Genomic DNA, 20,526 nt, shown 5'->3' on the forward strand with positions numbered 1-20,526 from the left:
TTATCTAAAAAAAGAAGATAAAAAATATGAACAGTGAAAGGACAGCAAACGCACAGTTATTAACAACCACATCTAAAACAAAAGCAAGTGAAAAGGACAGCTAGATCAGGAGCAAAACCATAGAAATGAAGATCTCATGGAGGGTTAGCAACAGGGGAGTGGGAGGAGAAGGGGGGAGAAGGTACAGAAAATAAGTAGCATAGACAGTAGGTAGAAAATAGATAGGGGGAGGGCAAGAATAGTATGGGAAATATAGAATCCAAAGAACTTGAGATACATGGTCATTAACTAAAGGGGGGGAATGGTAGGGGTGGGAGTGTGCAGGGTGGAGGGGAATGAAGGGGAGAATAGAACAACTGTAATGGCATGATCAATAAAATAAAAATTAAAAAAAATAAATAAAACTAAAGGAAAAATCCTCTGGGAACACAAGCAGAAGGAGCCCCAAACTTTGAAGGCCAGAGAACTAAACTAGAATCAGACTTCTCAAAAGTAACATAAAAACAAGGTCGTAGTGCTCACTTCAGCAGCACATATATTAAAACTGGAAGAACACAGGATAACGCAGGGCTTCCCAAGCACGGATGACATGTAAATTCATGAGGTGTCCCACATTTTTATCTGATTGTCTAACCACTATGCAGTACACCTGAAACAGACAAAAAATAACACTAAATGTAAACCATAATAGGAAAAAAATAAACCATGGTAATAATGAAATGGCATTGTCAAGTAACTCAACTAAAAAAATTATGAACCCAGGATTTTATAGCTAGCTGTCCTCCAAGTATTAAGTCTATTAAAAAAAAACCAGCCTAAACATGCAAGAAAATATATAGCCATGAACTCTTCTGGAACATTCTACTACAGGATAAGCTTCATCCAACGAACAGATTATTGTGGACACTTCAGAAAAAGGACTGATGGTGACCACTTACTAAATTTAATGTTTACCAAAGACACAAAGGTGGATGATGGTTAAAAAAATTAAAATGTACTTATTCTGACAAGATAAAAATAATGCAACTGAAAATAGGAGCAAAGAAGAAAGGGAAAGAGAAAATCAGAATGAGTGTGTTATTACTGAGTATGTAATAGCTCAAAGAATACCATTAAGAACTAACAAAACAGTGAAAGTTTAAATATGAATATAGGCTACTAGGAACATTTTAAAAAGGTGTAAGTTTAAAGGCAAGTAGAAATAAAAGGAGAAATTCTTATGGTAGAGGAATTAAAAACAGTGACACTGGACTTCCAGCCAAGATGGAGGCATAGGTAGATACACTGTGCCTCTTCCTACAACCAAAGGAAGGACAACAACAAATTTAAAAACAAAAAATAACCAGGACTGCCAGAAAATCAAACTGTATGGAAGTCCGACAACCTAGGAGTTAGAGAAGAAATATTCATCTAGACCAGTAGGAGGGGCGGAGATGGGCTGTCTGGGTGCAGAGTATTTATGGCAAGGCGGCGGACTGTGGACAGGGCAGTTCCACGTTTGCATGCAGATAAACCATGAGGAACAACTGGGGAATGAGACAGACCTCGAAACCCAGAGTTCTATTAGTGGGAAATAAAGCCTCAAAACCTCTGACTGAAAACATCTGTGGGGGTTTTGGCAGAGGGAGAAACTCTCAGCCTCACAGGAGAGATCACTGGAGAGACCCACAAGGTCCTAGAACATACACAAACCTACCCACCCAGGAATCAGCACCAGAAGGGCCCAATTTGCTTGTGGGTAGTGGGGGAAGTGCCTGAAAGCAGACGAGAACTGAGCAAGCAGCACTGTTCCCTCTTGGACCCCACCCCCCACTGACAGCACCCCAATGCACTGCAGGATGGGCAGTCCCACCATGGAGAATATCTAAGGCTCCACCCCTTACTACATAATAGGTGCACTGAGACAAAAAAAATATGGCCCAAATGAAAGAACAGATCAAAGCTCCAGAAAAAATACAACTAAGCAATGAAGAGGTAGCCAACCTATCAGATGCAGAGTTTCAAACACTGGGATGCTCACAGACATGGTTGAGTATCATTGCAAAGTAGAGGAGAAAGTGAAGCCTATGAAAAATGAAATTAAAGAAAGTGTACAGGGAACCAATGGTGAAGGGAAGGAAACCAATATTCAAATCAATGGTTTGGGGCAAAAGGAAGAAATAAACATTCAACCAGGACAGAAAGAAGAAAGAGAAATTCAAAAAAATGAGGAAAGGATTAGGAGCCTCTGGGACAACTTTAAACGTTTCAACATCCAAATCATAGGACTGCCAGAAGGAGAAGAGGAAAAGCAAGAAATTGAAAACTTATTTGAAAATATATTGAAGAAGAACTTCTCTAATGTGGCAAATGAAACAGACTTCTAGGAAGTCCAGGAAGCTCAGAGAGTCCCAAAAAAATTGGACCCAAGGAAGCCTACAAGGCACATCATAATTACATTACTCAAGATTAAAGATAAAGAATCTTAAAAGCAGTAAGAGAAAAAGAAAGCGTTACCTACAAAGGAATTCCCATAAAACCATCCAATAATTTCTCAAAAGAAACCTTTCAGGCAAGAAGAGACTGGAAAGAAGTATTCAAAGTCATGAAAGGCATGAAAATCATGAATGACCTACATCCAAGATTACTCTATCAAGCAAAGCTATCATTTAGAATGGAAGGGCACATAAAGTACTTCTCAGATAAGATCAAGTTAAAAGAGTTCATCATCGCCAAGCCCTTATTATATGAAATGTTAGAGACTTATCTAAGAAAAAGAAGAAGCTAAAAAATATGAACATAAAATGACAATAAACTCATAACTATCAACAAATGAACCTAAAAAAAACAAGAATGAAAACAAAAAATGAACCAAGCAAAGAACTAGAACAGGAACAGAATCACAGAAATGAAGATCACCTGGAGGGTTATCAGCTGGGAGTGGGACGGGGAGAATAGGGGCAAAGGTACAGATAATAAGTAGCATAAATGGTGGGGACAAAGTAGACAGGGGGAGGGTAAGAATAGTATAGGAAATGGAGAAGCCTAAGAACTTACATGCATGACCCATGGACATGAACTAACTGGGGGGATTGCTGGAGGGACAAAGGTCAATCTTTACCTTAATTGAGCCTGTCTATTATCTTTTTGCATCGATGATAATATACTTTTGGAATATCAAATTTCCTTTTTCTGGATCCCTCAAAGCACAGGCACAGCACCAGAGACAGCCCATGAATCCCTGCACTGTTACTATTATGGTGTTAAATGCTGACTGTTAAATATACTGTACTCACCTGTGTAAAAGAAGTATCTATCATTTTAGTTTTTATCCAATCCCAGAGGTCTTGACCCCACTGCTTCACTTTCTCCCACCTCCCTAACCTATTACCAGTGGATTTCATGTAACCCGCTTATGCTTCCTCTTTTGACTGTAATGTCTAAAATAAGGTGCAAAACTGCCATTTTCCAGAGCATTTTCTCAATCTGTTGAGATTCTCCTTCCTGGAAATTGTCGTCAGTTTGGCTCTAATAAACTCACAAAAATTCTCTATAGGACTGAGTGTTTCTTACATTGACACAGATAAAGAGATCATCATAGTTACAACTTATTCTCAAATATTTTAGAAAAAATAGTATGAATATACAGAGAGAGTTACAGAATGATAATACAAAACAAATGTGGCAAAATGTTAACATTTGAGGGATGTAGGTGAAAGGTATATGAAAATTTTTTGTATTTGTATTCTTGCAACTTTTCTGTAAGTCTGAAGTTACTTCAAAATAAAAAAGTTAAAAATAAAATAAAGAAGATCATTTCATGTAGTGGTAAGTGACACAAAGCAAATAAAATGTGGTAATATTATAGAGTTCCTGGAGTGGGTCAGGGTGGGGACCTGCAGAGTAGAGCTTAAACTGGGAAGTCAGAGAAGTTAACGTCTGACCCAGCTGAAAACCACTACTTTACACAGATGACTAAAATGTAGAAACTTTTAGGCCCTGACCAGGTAGCGCAGTTAGTTAGAAGGTTGTCCTGATACACTAAGGTTGTGGGTTTGATCTCTGGTCAGGATACACAGAAGAATCAACCAATGAATGCATAAATAAGTGGAATAACAAATTGATGTCTCTCTCTCCATAAATAAACATAAAAAAAAATGTAGAAACATTTAGTAGGGCAAACCAAAACATGTGACCTCATTTTCCAAGTTACTGAATGTAGGTGATAGGAAAGGGAAGCGGAAATACTCCATTTCCTGCAAGGAAACTGTTTTCTTTGTGGGGGCGCTCTCTTGTCAGATAATTTGACCATCTCCATTTAAATACAGGTTGAACAATTAGCCTATCCAAACCTCTGTTTCCTCATTGACTCATATAGATTAAATGCACAATATAAGCAAAGCACTTAGTACAGTGTGTCTGGTACATAATACTCAATAAATGCTGGTTATTCTTATTATAACCTGGGCACTCCTAACTCTGGGTTTTCTCGTCCCACTTAGCTTAACCCTCCTTGAGGGTATAATGAGTGTCTGAGTTGGCAGGAGGAGACTTTGGTACTGAATTTTGAAAAATCTTTCTAACCATGGTTGACTACCACTGACACAGAATATATGTATATAAATCAGAAGCATACTATTTATGCAGAAAAAAGTGAGTATCATTAATTAGACTGAGAAAATAAAAAACGCACTAACTTGTCTTCCATTGAGGTACAACTATTGCTTTAATTCAAACATTAATTCAATGTAAAAAATGAGCACAAATTCTAAAGTGAATGAAATCCATTTGAGAAATTTTCTTAAAATTCAGAATATTTCTATGTTAAAAAGTAGAGAATTTTAAGATAATTTACTAAAGACAATTTATAAATGAATACCTATGATGCTTATAAGCTACCTAGATGGAATTATCAACTATTTTTGAAAAGTCTAAGATTAGGCATGAATTAGAAGTCTTGGAAGCCCTGGCTGGTGTAGCTTAGTGGATTGAGCGCAGGCATGTGAACCAGACAATCACAGTTCGATTCCCAGTCAGGGCACATGCCTGGGTTGCAGGCCAGTTCCCTGCAGGCCAGTTCCCAGCAGGGGATGCACAAAAGGCAACCATACATTGATGTTTCTCTCCCTCTCTCCTTCCCTTCCCCTCTAAAGATAAATAAATAAAATCTTTAAAAAAAGAAGTCCTGGAAAAGAAAAATATCCAAGAACCTACAAAATGGAGTTTCAGAAAAAAAAGCCATTATATGTAAAAGACTGACACCTCTCTATGCAAAAACGAATGGAAACTTTATCGCGGCTCACCTGTAGTTTCTGCGTCAAGGAGTCTCTCTGTTCCTGGAGTTCTCTGGCATTATCGATTTCCTGTTTTAATCTTTCTATTTCCTAGAAAAAGTAGAGCAATGTCTTTAAGATTTAAGCAATATAAGGAAAAAGAAGGCCCCATTATCCTCTGAAATTACTGTCCCAGTCCTTTTTTAAAAAACAAGTTAAAGAACATTCCTTTATACTGATTTTTAGAGAGGTGACATCATCCTTTTTTGATTGCTAAAATGATCTTTATTAAAATTAAGAAATTTCGTCCACCAAAAGGGATCATTACAAGAACATGAAGTAGTCACAGTGAATTCATCTTTCTAGGCATGTTGTTTGGTACACAATACTCTTAAGAAACGAACAACAAGCCTGCCTTGGTGGCTACGGTATAGCGCTGCTGGGAAACAATCTGCACATTTTAAGGCTGTTTCAAATTTTGTGGGTGTAAGACTTTCCTGGAATGTTAAATCTTTTGACTGAATACCATAGAAAGTAACAGCTTATAAAATATAACTTCTAATAGTTTTCTGTTGATCATATGAATATAATAACTCTCATGCAGAAGGCAACAAGTGGTATCTCGTTCTAACTGCCTCACCGTAGTTCATAACGACAGAAACAAGGATGGGGGGGGAATATGAACAAGGTTAACATCACTCAAGAAAAAGTTCAAGCTAAAAAACCCCTGCACAACCTTCCCTTACTCCATAAAGTACATAGTCTTTAATATTTGTACACGTATTTTAGCTGGATTACAGGTGAGGCAGAAGTAGCAAGTACCTCTTCCTTCACTTTCAGTGTCTCTTCCAGTTCCTGTATTGTCTGGTTTAGTTCTGTCTTCTGGGTATGCACGGCATTGGCTTGGCTACTAACACATTCAAGCTCAGTCACCTAAAATTATATGAGAACACAGGTTAAATTATAAGACAATTCAAAGGCTTTCTTACTAGGTCCTTGATAGGTGAATAATGAATTTTGAATCAAAATATGCAAATTAATTTTGAGAAATAGATGGAAGAATAAATAGAATAGATTCTTTAAAGATATGAACTTAAGACAAAAAAAAGCAAGAAGAAAATAACTATTTATATGACTTGGTCATGAAAAGGTTAGGAAAACTTAAGTGATTAATGACAGCAGAGACACCCTATCATGAAAGTCTTTAAAAAGGTCTTCCTAAAATATTTGGACTTCTTAAAAAAAGGACTTCTTAAAATCATATATAGTCATCTGCCTCCCATCTGGAGCTTTCAAATTAAATTGAAAACTGGCCTTGCAGAAGTGAGAAAATTTTCAAATACAGTTCCAAAATGTAAGAGAATCTGGAAGAAAAGATATGCTTAAAATACAACTGGAATGATTCAATACTAGAATGTCTTCATATTACTAGTGTCTCTTATGGCAAAAGACAGTTCTCCCATCAATATGAATTTACTGAGGGCCCAATAGCAGCACAACTTTTAATTAGCTCTTGCTATTTTTTTAGAAAACGGAGAAGGGCCTTGTCCCTAAAAGTTATACCATCCCTAAAGAGTCAAAGTACTGAGTACTCAACATAAACACACCCACTGCTATCCCAGCTCTTTACACAGAATAGAATCTGTTACATTTTGACTCATTAGAATATAGTAAATTTTATACTACCAAGGCAATAGAGCAGGTCTCTTTCACGTTTTCCAAATATTGAATTAACCACCACATTCTCTCACTTTCTTCCTTTGTACTTATGTTCTAGCAGACTTGTGCAAACCCTTATCATCCAGACTTAAACAAAAGCAACGGCCTGCAGGTGGACTTACTCATAATCTTTGTTTACTTTTGTGGCTTCTCTAAACTGCTAACATTCATTTTTCACTGTGGGAATTGAATCCACAACCTTCTGGTGTACAGAAGGACACTCCAGCTAACTGAGTCACCAGGCCAGTGTGTCACAAGCTAATTTTTTTATTGTGGTTAAAAAACAATATAAAATTTATCATCTTAACGGTTTCTAAGTATACATTTCAGTAGTATATAGTGTATTCACATTGTTGTAAAACTGATCTCCAGAACAATTTCATCTTGCAAAGTGAAAACTCAATACTCATTAATAACAACTTTTCTCTTCCTCCTCACAAATTAACTTTCACACTTAGGGCTGAATATTTCTCTGGCTTTATTACTCTCCCTCCTGCCCCCATTCCACTTCTATCTACTTCCCCTGTCCTCTTGACCCTATTACACTCCTCAGATTAAGCTCTGGTACTCAGCCCATTTTCTATGGTCTGTGGAGCTCACACTTCCTCAGCATCCTTAAAAGAACATTAGTGGCATTTGCTTCCCACTGGCTGAATGCATATGCTTTGAATTTAAAAAATCTGTTATAAGTAATTGTTTGGTCTTCTGATGTTTATGGCATTGGGATTTATGATTTTTGTTTTTCTTCTCGGTATATTTATTATCAACTTTTATAAAAAATTCTCTTTCTTTTTCAACTTTTTTCTTTCTTTAAAAAACAACAATAAAAATAAAAGCATTACCATTAACTCAGTGAAATTACATGTCAAGTCAATAACTGTACGGAGAATATATTATTACTGCTATCTTATAAATGAAAACACTGAGCAGAAAGAGGGGAATAACTCACCAAAGGTCACACAGCTAACAAATGACAGAACAAAAATTTAAAATCAGGTTTTACAGTTCCAAAAGCTGTGGACTCTTAATTCTCATTACACTGTGGAAAACACTTTTCTTAACCAATAAACTCACATATCATCTAACCCATATATGTTCCGAAAGCCCATGAAAATCTCCAAGCGACGTCCCTGTGCCGAGCCTACCCATGAGTTTCCTCTGATCAAAGATACTGGCCAGCCATCACCCCACGGACATCGGGCCTGGACTCACCCGCTTGTGCAGACGCTCTGCTTCCTCCTGATACGCAGCCAGTTGCTGTTTCCATTGCTTCACGTTGGCAGTGGACTCCAGCAGGGCTGCCGTGAGTTTGGCATTATTTCCTTTGAGGGTAGCCAGTTCAGCCTCCCAATGTTTGCTGATTGCTGAACTGAAATAAAAGAAAACTCTATCTATTACACTGAATATTATTATATTGAATGGACAGTGGTACTCAGTTCTATCATTTGGTTTACAGTCCATGAATATTGCAAAAACAACCCAAGAAGAATAAAAACACAAATATTTCACTGAAATGTTCCTAGGGAAGAAAACCTAGCAAGTGAAGGAATATAAAAAGTTCCAAAGTAGTAGCCTTAGTATGGAAAAGTTCTGTTCACAATGCCAGATACAAGTATCTACAGAGGAGTTTCTACTCATTCTCTTTTGAAGAATAAACATTATATGCTGAAAAATATCCATAAACAAAGCCTAACAATGTACTATATACTATTAAAGATTTTATTCATTTATTTTTAGAGAGAGGAGAAGGGAGGGAGAAAGAGGGAGAGAAACATCAGTGTGTGGTTGCTTCTCACGAGCCCCCTACTGGGGACCTGGCCCACAACCCAGGCATGTGCCTTGACTGGGAATCGAACCAGCAACCCCTTGATTCACAGGCCCACACTGAGCCACACCAGCCAGGGCTGTACTATACGTTTAAAGAGCATCATAGACTGAAGTACAATTTCATTTCCTCACATAAAACATATGGGCATGTTTCAACATGTAATATAGTATTTAAAATTACTGTTGATTTATTTCATCTTATTCAGAATTTTTAAATGCCCAAAACACAAAAAAATTACTGCAATAAATTGATTTTGGGTCACATAACAGGTCAGACCTAGAAACTATGAAGTTCATTTCTGACAGAATTCCAGTGTCACTGATAGAACAAAACTTAAAGCAATCACCCTTTTCCCTATTTAATGTCCTACTTTATAAGTTACCCAAAGTTAAGTATTTCAACCAAGACGATTTTCTATTACAAAGACAATTCTACTAGCTGGAGAGCCCCCCTCTTGATAATTACTTTCTTAACTTTATAATGAAGAAAGAATTGCCTCATTTGAAGGAATACGGTGGTTTCTCTTTCTCATTATTGAACAGTTTATTCCTATTAGTGAAATTATACTAACCTCATTAAATATCTAGTGATAATAGCTTTCTTTAATCATATTTCATTTTTGATGTCCTTTGCATCATAGAACAAATGCTTTGATGGGCTGATATTTTATAGCAATTTTAATATATATCAGATAAAAGGAAGCACAGTTTCTATCATCAAGACTTCTAAATCTTATCATGAATAGTAAGACATACCAGCATTATGAGATCATTTCTGTGTTCTTCTTGCCAAAAACGCATAACTCTCATCCTAATTATGAGAAGACATTCTATAAACCCAAACTGAGAAACATTTTACAAAACTGACTGGTACTCTTCAAAAGTGACAAGAAGAGATAAGACTGAGAAATAGAATGGAGGAAACTAAGAAGGAATAATTAAATGCAATATTGGACCCTGGATAGGCTCCAGAACAAAAAAAGGGACATTACTGAAAACCGATTATCTGTGGCTTAGTTAGTAGTATTGTATCAATTTAATTTCCTGGTGAGATAATTATGCTATGGTTATGGAAGATGTTAACATTAAGGGAAGCTGGGTGAGAAGTTATATGGGAATTCTTTGTATATTTTGTAAATTTTTATATGTCTAAAATTAGTTTAAAATAAAAAGTAAAAATTTTCTAAACTTCACTAAGAAAATGTCATCAGAACATGAAAGAACAGAACCAAACAATTAGTTAAGCTATTAATTTAACAATCCATTTCTATCCTTAAAAATAAAGTTCTTTCTGGTTCTTATTTTGTGGAATGATTTTCCAGATTCAAACTTTCTGAGCAAATCTTGCACTGATTCACCTGCTCTAACTAAATTATAGATTTGTTAAAATCGCCTCCAGATGTGGTGATTTTATCTGCTACAGAGATGAGTTTTAGTTAAATGGACCCTTCAATCTGACAACAAAAATTTCATTGAACTAATTTAAACATTTAATATGTACATATATAAAATGCCTTAAAATTAAATAAAAATAATTTTGAATATTTATTTCTAAAATCCACTTGTCAAAAGTTTTGCCATTATAAACTAAGATTACCATGTCTTTATAGCAGAAAAAAGAACAAAAACACAGTGTTTTGCATCTTATTTCTCTAGATCTTTTTTTAATATGCTATAAAGAGCAAAGTCCATTAAAAAGTTGAGAACTCCGCCTCCTTCACTTTGTTGCCGTAATTATCTGTATAATCTTTTGATAATCGCTTATGTGATAGACTAGTCTGTCAACCACTTTGATCTCAGTTCTTGATATGTCACATAAATGGATTAATCAAGATCTGCAATTTCCAAATGTTAGCCACTAATTGCATGTGGTCATTTTAATTTAAATTGCTCGAAATTAAAGTTAAAAACTCAGCTTCTCAGCCCCACTGGGCACATTCAGGTACTCAGTGCTCACACAAGGCTCGCGCTACCACACTGGACGTCAAAGACAGAGAGAACTTTCCAACATCACAGATCGTTCCCCTGGATAGCACTGTCTTACATGATCTCTACATCTCCGACTGCTTTTTAGTTCTACGTGTTATGGGCCGACTTGTATCATCTCCCTGGCCCCCCAAATTCACACGCTCAAGTTCTAACCCCAGTATCTTAGGCTATGACTACATTTGGAGATAAAGTCTCTTTTTAAAGAGTTTATTTATTTGTTTTTAGACAGAGGGGAACAGAGAGGAAGAGAAGCATCAACATGTGGTTGTACCCTACTGGGGACCTGGTGCACGACCCAGGCAATGTACCCTGACAGGGAATTGAACCAGCAACACTGGGACTCTCAGGCCTGGTGTTTAACCCACTGAGCCACACCAGCCAGGGCTGAAGATAAAGTCTTAAAAGAGGTAATTTAGGGGTCATTAGGGTGGGCCCTATTCCAGTGAGTGGTGTCCTGATAAGAAGAGGAGATCAGGACACAGACAAGTGCAGAGGAAGATTATGAGAAGACTCTGGAAGAAGACAGCACCAGCCAGGCAAGGAGAGGCCTCAGAGGAAAAAAACAAAAACCCGTCAACATCAAGATGCTCTGAGACTTCTAGCCTCCAAATCGTGAGAAAATAAATTTCTACTGTTTAAACTACTGAGTCTGTGATATTTGTCAGGGCAGTCCTAGCAAGCAAACTAATACATACAGCTTCAAAAAAAAAAATCCACACCATGTATCTGAGATATTGTGATTGATAATAAATATGTATTTTGGTCTTTGTCCATGGTTCCTGGCTCACAGCTCCCCAAACCCTTAGGGTTTCCTAAACCATGGGAGCAATGAGAGCATTTTTTTTGTGACAAAAGAGAGTTGTCACAAGAGAGAGTTTTTGTGATAAGACAGAGAGATGGAACTTTTAGTGCCATCCCCAGATTTCTGGGAAGGGGAGACAGTCTGAAGAGTGAATCAATCACCAATGGCCAATAATAGAATCGACCATGTCTATGTATAACAGCCTCCATAAAAACCCATACAGATAAGATTTGGAAAACTTTTCCAGGCCGCAAACTCCGCAGGGACAGAATCTCCAGGAATCCCTGGATGAGGAGAGTGTCTACCACTACGGGAAAGGCACAGAGCGTGGCCAGGCTCCTTCTTCGCTACAGGAAAAAAAGGTCCTTAGGCCTCTGGGAGGACAGCAAATCTTGTCACCCCGGCCTCCCACCCTCCCAGGCACAGGCGAAGACCTGTTACAACGGAGGGAAAAGCAGGAGAATAAAACGCCATAACCCATGTGAGAAACAGAACACAGTCCTGGTCTCAGACTATTAGAGGTCTCTAACCTTGGGAGATGGGGCAGGAAAGTCCTGGACAAGAGCCTCAGCTGTACAAGGCTGAATTCTCCTGCCACTGGGGGAGGAAGAGGATCATGGAGACAGCCTCCTCCCCGATACCCTGGGACACGGGGTCTGCCCAAGAATGAGGGTGGACAAGAAAAACAGAGAACTCTCATCCTGTCCCCTCCTGCCAAGCTGATCGCAGCCTTCTACTTAAGGAAGGTCAAGAGTGTAATGGCAGATCCCCTCTAAGGAAAAGGTACATAGAAGAGACCAAAAGCGGAGGATGGAACAGAAACAAGGAGTAAACTGTCTAGCAATCCAGCCCTAACTCTAAGCAAAAAATAATGCTTGAGGAGTTTAAAGCCTGTGATGTACTCATGGTGACCACAGAAATAACAAACTCCAAATCCAGGTCAACCCCAGTGTAGACTGGCTTAACCCTCATACTGACAGCCTAGCAGAAGAGTCAGGCAGTAAATTTTCAGGAGTAAATACTATTTAACTTTACTGTAAATAATAAACAGTATTTACCTTTATCGAATGCCTTACATTTAACATTCAATAAAAAAATTACAAAAGAAACCAGAAAGAAAAAGAAAAAAATCTATGTCAAGAGAGAAAGCAATCCCGAGTCATACTCAGAGATGACACTGACGTCACATACGTGGAAAAGGAATGTAAAATAGCTATGTGAAATGTTAAAGGTTTAAGTGGAAAAAGGACACAGGCGTCATCACTGGAGAATTTCAGCGAAAAAATGGAAAATGTAACAGGCAAGTAGAAATGTCAGGAAAAAGCAAAACAAAACATGATAAAAGAGATGAAGAATGCTTGACATGGCTGCATAAAAGTCAGTGAATTTGAAAACCTGCCAATATAAATTATCCAAATTGAAATACAAAGCAAAAAAAAAAAAACCGTAAAAAAAGAAACAGGGTACCCACGCCGTGGGACAGCAGACATTGAACTGTGTAATGAGTCTGACTGGATTCCCAGGAGGAGGGAGAAGAGGGCAGAAAAAAGCATTTGAAGAGCTAATGACTGAAAATTAAAAAAAATATATGACATTAAACTACAGACCCAAAAAGCTCAAAAACATTAGCGTTTTCATCACAAACTAAGCAGTGTGGTAGCAATGAAGCAACGGTGCTGGAGGGAATTCCACACTCGAGGAAAATATCTCTCTAAATGTGGGCGAAATAAAGGGCTTTTCAGACAAACAAAAGCTGCGAAAACTCATTACCAGGAGACATGTACTGTAAGAAACATTCAAGTTATTAAGATGAAAATATGATATGATAGAAACTTGAATGTCCACAAAGGTATAAAAGTACCGGAAATGATTAAAGATAATTATAAAAGGTCCAGGGCAATTCAAAGGAGAAAGAATAGTCTTTTTAAGCAACTGGTGGTGAAACAACTGAACGACCGCAGCTAAAAAAGAGGAAAAAAAGAAGAATTTTGACTCATATAAAAAATCCTATACAAAAATAAACTCAAAATATAAAAATGTAAAATCTTTGGAAGACCACAGAGGAAAATCTTTGTGACCTTTTGTTAGGCACAAATTCTTTAGATACACAACATCAAAAGCATGATTTATTAAACAAAAAGTGATAAAAACGATTTCATAAAAATCAAAAAAATGAAAAGATTCTGCAGTGCATGGATGGATCAACATATCATAATCAATGTAATAGACTGTATAACTGAATAAAAGAAAAAATGATCATATCGACTGATACAGAAAAAGCATCTGACAACATTCAACACCCTTTTGTGATAAAAACACTCACATTAGGAATAGGAGCAAATTACCTCAACATAAAGAAAGTCATACATGAAACGCACAGAGCTTACATCAGACTCAAAGGTGAACACTGGAGCATTTCCTCTGAGATCAGATACAAGATGAGGATGCGGGCTTCTGCCACTTTAAATTCAACGTAGTACTGAAAGTCCTAGCCAGACCGCTTAGGCAATTAAAAGAAATAAAAGTCACCCAAATTGGAAAGGAAGAACTAAAATGATCTGTTTGCACAGGGCATGATCTGTATGTAGAAAACGCTAAAGATTTCACACACACACACACACACACACACACACACACACACACACACACACACACACAGTTAAAACTGACAAATGAGCCCTGGCTGGTATGGCTCAGTGGACTCAGTGCCGGCTTGCGAACCAAAGGGTCTCTGGTACACCCCAGTCAGGGCACATGCCAGGGTTGCAGGCTGGGTCCCCAGTAGGGGGTGCATGAGAAGCAACCATACATTGATGTGTCTCTCCCTTCCCCTCTCTAAAAATAAATAAATAAAATTTAAAAACTGGCAAATGAGTCCAGAAATGTTGCCAGATAGAAAATCAGCTCACACAAAAACCAGTAGCAATTCTATACATACTGAACAATCTAAAATTTAAAAAGAAAATTTAAGAAGCAATTTCATTTACAATAGCACCACACACATAGAATAAACTACTCAAGAATAAACTTAACCACTCTGACTCTGACTGGTGTAGTTCAGTGGGCTGGGTACTATCCAGTGAACTGAAAGGTCGCTGGTTCGCCAGTTCAATTCCTGGTCTGGTCAGGGCACATGCCTGGGTGGTGGGCCAGATCCCTGGTTGGGGGCAGCTGCGGTCAGTAGGGGGCACGCAAGAGCAACTGATCAATGTTTCTCTCTCACGCTGATGTTTCCCTCCCTCTCTCCCTTCTTTCCCCTCTCTCTAGGAATAAATAAATAAAACCTTAAAAAAAAAAGAGAGAAAGAGAAACCTAACCAAGGAGGTGAACGACGTGTACACTAAAAACTATAAAATGTTGCTGAATAAAATTAAAGAAGGCAGGAATAAACAGAAAGGTATACCATGTACATGGACTGGAAAGTTTATATTGTAAAGATGGAATATGGAATACAACCTGGAGTGATCTACAGATTCAATGTGATCCCTATCTAAATCCCAACAGTGTTTTGGGAGAAACAGAAAAGTCCATCCTAAAATGCATATGGCTTCTCAAGGGACTTTGAACAGACAAAATAATTAAGAGAACAATTAAGAAAAATGTTTTCCAAAGTTTAATGAAAATTAAGAATATACAGCTTTCAGAACTGAAAAACCTAATTTTAAATTCCTATCCTGTCATTTGTTAGCTGTGTGACTTGGTGTTCTCATCTGTAAAACAGGAATAACGACGTACACTCTGCACAATTACGGAAGGAAGTTCTGCGAGCCATTGTCTCCGATGTGTTCAGCACCTGTGTACAACGTTACAGCTCTACACGCTTAGCACATTTTTGCAGTTTTGAAGAAACAATGTTCCTTTCTTTAATCTACAACTCTGGATGGATATCACCTTCCTCCCCCATTAGACTAATTTTTAGCAGTAATTAATACCTTGGGGTTAATTCTGATACCAAAATTTTAAGTCAGTATCTTAACGTTTCAGGAGTATTGTTTAAAACACTGGGGTGCTAACTGGGTCCTTTTTTACAGGTACAGTTCTGACAGTTTCATATTAAATAAACAGCTTACAAAGAAACACCTAAAATGTTCAGCCGGAGACACCAGTGAGTCAGAGATATTTTGAAGTACCACTATGATCTCATGTCTGAATGCTGGAATAAGGGCAAAATAATTCTTTATTCTCGTGACTAGTTGGTAAAATTGCCCTTCAAACCAGGACCAGCTGGTTTCCTGTTGGCTCTTCAGACCTAGAAGCCAGCTGAAGGAGTTCAAAAACATTCCAAAAACATTATTTCAAAGGTTCCTTAAGCTGCAATTTTACATTTTTCCTTTATCTAAAGTCAAAGTTCTGCAAGAAAGGAGTAAACTTTGTTAAATTAGCAAATTTAACAAATCTTCTAGATATGTAATATCTAGAAGAAAGGGTGCTTCAAAAGTGCCATCTAACAAGGAGTTAGACCAGCTAATAGAATTGAGAATCTAGGGCATGAGCAATGCACTCATTTGTCCTGTGGGGTAAACCTTGCGCGCTGACGGTCAGTCACAGAATTTAGGAAGGGCTGCCCCTCCTCCATGTCGCCAGGAGCCAAGATCCACCACTGGTCTCTAGAATGGGAGCCCCTTGCATGTACTTCCTAAGCATGTTAATTATGTAAAACCGAGAAAAATACCCAGATATGCTTCTGAAAGAGGACTTAAAAATAGACTACAGCAGGCTTCCTTCTGGACATTACCCTCAGTGTTGATGGTGAGGTCACTCCCTAACTATGAAAGGCAGAGGATGACTCGCAAGCCCCTCACAATACTGCCTTGTCTCACCATGTGCCTGTTGGTTTCTCATCACTCCTGCCCACAGCTGAGAACGCGGAAGCAGCCAACCTGGGTTTCGACGCACTCGTGTGCCACTTTCTGGGCTGGGAGCCCTCACGCCGGCTCGCTGGCCCCAGCCTAGTCCCACTTCGGAACTAACGCTCTCTTCAATAGTTTAGGGTCTAAATCTGTGTTTCTTAATATGATTTCAGTTACCCTTTTAAAGGAAGGAACTACCTTTTAAATGAAAGCAAAGTAACTATGCACTGTTTATAGTCAGTATTTTTTCATCAAAAGAACTTCAGTGGGTAGGGATTTCAGGTCCTGCCAGGCAAATAGCCAAGTACGTGAAAGGATTTTTCTCCTAGATATAGCTAAAAGCTTTAATTTGCCTAAATGCTTAACAAGGTGTCTCTCTCAGCTTACTGAAATTTTGGCAACTCTTCTGGTTAACTGTCATATCCTTGAAGTCCTCTTATCAGATGTTCCCAGTGTTCTGTTCCTTAGCCTCCTCTGACGCAGGCTTGCAGCGTAGGCCCTGATATTCTCCCAAGTCTTACTTCCAGATCAGATTCCTTCCCTGCTGGCCTCACAACCCATCACCTTTGCACACAGCCTGCATCTCTGGATTAACATACAACACAGAAACTGATGGCCACAGGTAAACAGATAAAGATACATTTGCTGATAATTTTAAAGAGAGTCCCTGTAGTAAACTGGAAATAACTTGGTCGTATTCTTGGAAACACGGTGTTTCGAACTGAAGTGGGATTTAAGTACTAAAACTTTTAATAAACAGTGGTTTGGAAGAAAATCTCAGACACAAGAGGGAAGCAGTTTTTAAAGAAACACTGTACCATCAGTGTTCTGATAGCCATGATACTAGGTTGAAAAAAGTGGACATAACAGTCAAAACATCAATCAGAAGAGCTGGATTCTGAATACGATGAAACTATTAAACATCTTAATTATTAATTTGAATACTGAACATCTCATTTATCTTACATATATTACCCATGTACAAAAGTAGTTCCACAGACACACTGACATCTATTATCTGCGTAAGTCTGAAAACGCTGTTATAGTCAGTTTAATTGACAATATTTTTTCTTGGTAGTATATAAAAAAATGGTGTTTTATCAAAAGCATCTGAAATCAGATAAAATACAGAATTTACTCTGGTAAAGAAAATGAAACATCACCGAATGTTCTGAGGAAGTTATAAAGTTAATCTGAAACAAATAACTTCAAAATGTGTAACACTTTTATCAGTCTATAAATAGAAATTTCTAAGTTGTGAAGAATCGAGGAAATAAAGAACAAACTGACAATGACCAGAGGGGAGGGGGAGGGGAATAACGGGGGAAAGAAGGGGAAGGGTCAAGTCAAGGAACAGGTATGAAGGACACGTGGACAAGGACAGCGGTGGGGAGGACGGAGTGTGGGGGCAGGGCGGGCAGGGCAGGCAAGAGCAATGGGGGAAATGGGGACAACTGTAACCAAACAACAACAATTTTTAAGGATATTGTTGAATATATACATTAAGCCAGAACCATATGTGAAGCAGTGGTTAAAAGTACAGGCTCAGGGCCCTGGCTGGTAGCTCCGTTGGTTGGAGTATTACCCCAAACAGCAAAAAAGGCTGCAGGTTCGATCCCTGGTTGGGGTGCATGTCTGGGCCGTGGGTTTGATCCCCCATCAGGGCACGTGCAGGAGGCGACTGGTCACTGTTCCCCTCATACTGGTGTTTCTCTCTCTCCTCCTTCTCCTCCCTTCCTGTCTCTCGGAAATTGATAAACACATCCTCTGGTAAGAGTTTTTAAAAAAACTTTAAAAAAATATATAGGCTCAGGTATACTTATAATGAAGACATTATATGTCAATTATATCTCAACTTTTTAAAAACACATAGACTTGGAAGTCTATTGACTTGGTTTGAATGATGGCTCCAGCCATTTGCTAGATATGAGACCTTGGGCATGTGACCTGACCTCACTGGGCCTGTTTCCTCATTTCTGAAATCAGGATTGCTATTAACTACCTCCACTGAGTGACTGAGGAATAAACAGCCCATATAAAAGTGCCTGTGAAGAAAGCACATAGTACACACTCGAATGTCAGTACCTTCCAAACACACAGGCAGTAAAGAATCTTGAAAGAATCTTCAGTGAGATATGAAAAAGCTAAAAAGACTTAACATATTTTAAAGGAGATATTTCGATCAGTGATGTACATAAATAGATGTAATTTAAATTAAACCCACATCAGGTGGGCACTCAGTGGACTCTATCGTCATCCTTAGGTACTACAGATGTATTATTTATAATAAGTTTAAATCTTTGCTGTAGTAGACTTTAGAGTAAATTTAGCAAGTTAATGGAATGAGAAAATAAGTAAACACAAATGATTCTCATGAAAGTGGTAAGGTTGATTTCTGATGGTAAGAGGAGGGAAGGCAAGGTGAAATTTGAATCTAAACAACATTATGTTTACCTCATAAAAACATACTGCCCTTCTGGCAGTTTCCCATTTGATTTTAGAGGGCACCAAAAGTCTAGCGTCACCCCACTTTTTACTCACTAAAATGGAGGGACCCATAAACCCACTAGAGAGGCCTTCAGAAATTCCCTGACTCCCATAACTGCTCCCAGCAGTGACGGAAGCATTTCTCCATGCTACAGAGTAGCTCTCACGGGAGATGGCTCTGTACTGTAACGTCCCCTCCCATGCCCACGGCCAGAGTGGCACAGTACCTCCTGGGGTCTTCGCCTTAAGGTAGCTGTCACCAAGGAAAGGAGATAAAAGATGAAGGATCCACAGGAGGTCCCAATTTCACTTCCCCCGCTTTTTACTCTTACTGCAGGTCCCTAGCCACAATGATCTCAAATGGATAAGGAGATTCCCTTTGAAACTTTACAGCAGCCTATTCTAAGGTAGGAGGTGTGGATACCAACTTCTTGCTCAAACGATATTCACTGTGAGAGGCTCAAACTACGTTACAGGCATTTAAAATATTTTAATATTAACCATACTTTCCCTACATCAGTGAATATGGAGGGTTGGGTGTGGGATCTAAGGAAAGAGAGAAAAAGACCATGCTAGTTCATAAGTGAGAAAAATTTATTCATGGTGATATTGTGAATTATGTATCTACTACCTTCATATAAGTCAATATTTGTGTTGTTTACCCTTTAATAAAAACTGATCAGTGACTAAAAACTTTCTTTGGCAATTTATTCAGAGCATTATGTTACATTATCCTATTGCAGAGATGTCTTCAGGGCAACAGCCTTAAACAAGTGAAGAATTATGTTTCTCATCTCTTATGAATATACATCTATCTTTTGCAAAGAGTAAAATCAATTAATTTGAAGCCTGTCCTTTTATTTACAGGGTAAGAGCACTATAATCATTGTAGTTTATTCAAGACAAAAATGAATATTTTTATATGTCCATATCCAGAATTTAATTTTGGAGGCTAAGGTGCCTCTATCTCTTTGCAAATAGATCACTTAAGGAAAATCTATCCTAAAAATTGTTTAGCACAATATTTAGCTAAATATTATAGCTAAATATTAGCTATACTGTTTATAGCTAAAAAATAGTAACATTATAAATAAGATAGTAGAATGCACTCTGAATATTGATAGAATGTAAAAGTTGCTATTAACAGAGATTTTGACAAAACTAAAATTAGATAGAAATACATGGATAATTTTACAATAAAATCTCTGTTTTCTAATTTCCTGTCATGAAAATTTTTCATTCTTTCAGGAACCAGTTGTAATCAATAATTTGATTGACCATTATTTATACTCAGACTCAAAGAACCTTTGCATTTCATTTTTAAAGAGAAGGCCAGAGCGCTGGCTGGTGTAGCTCAGTGGATTGAACACAGGCCTGCGAACCAGAGGATTGTGGTTCGATTCCCAGTCAGGGCACATGCCTGGGTTACAGGCCAGTTCCCAGCAGGGGATGCACAAGAGGCAACCATACATTCATATTTCTCTTCCTCTCTCCTTCTCTTCCCCTCTAAAAATAAATAAACGAAATCTTAAAAAAAAAAAATAAAGAGAAGGCCAGAGTCTAAAAACATAACTTCAAATTACTCAAATGCTGGTTATAG

At 38.0% G+C, this 20,526-nt stretch overlaps 1 protein-coding gene across 2 annotated transcripts in view; it reads right to left on the bottom strand.

Moving 5' to 3' along the window:
* The window catches only part of HOMER1 (homer scaffold protein 1), a 112,819-nt gene that overhangs the window by 9,399 nt on the left and 82,894 nt on the right, over positions 1-20,526 (bottom strand). For both annotated transcript variants that reach the window (XM_053664479.1, XM_037130784.2), the window contains exons 6-8: positions 8,184-8,340; positions 6,075-6,185; positions 5,283-5,363 (exon numbers count right to left, since the gene is read on the bottom strand). In XM_053664479.1, the coding sequence (XP_053520454.1) occupies positions 5,283-5,363; positions 6,075-6,185; positions 8,184-8,340 (349 nt within the window). The remainder of the gene's footprint in view (positions 1-5,282; positions 5,364-6,074; positions 6,186-8,183; positions 8,341-20,526) is intronic.

The sequence above is a fragment of the Artibeus jamaicensis genome, unplaced genomic scaffold, assembly GCF_021234435.1.
Source record: "Artibeus jamaicensis isolate MK-2021 breed Jamaican fruit bat unplaced genomic scaffold, CSHL_Jam_final contig_373, whole genome shotgun sequence".
Taxonomy (NCBI): Eukaryota; Metazoa; Chordata; class Mammalia; order Chiroptera; family Phyllostomidae; genus Artibeus; species Artibeus jamaicensis.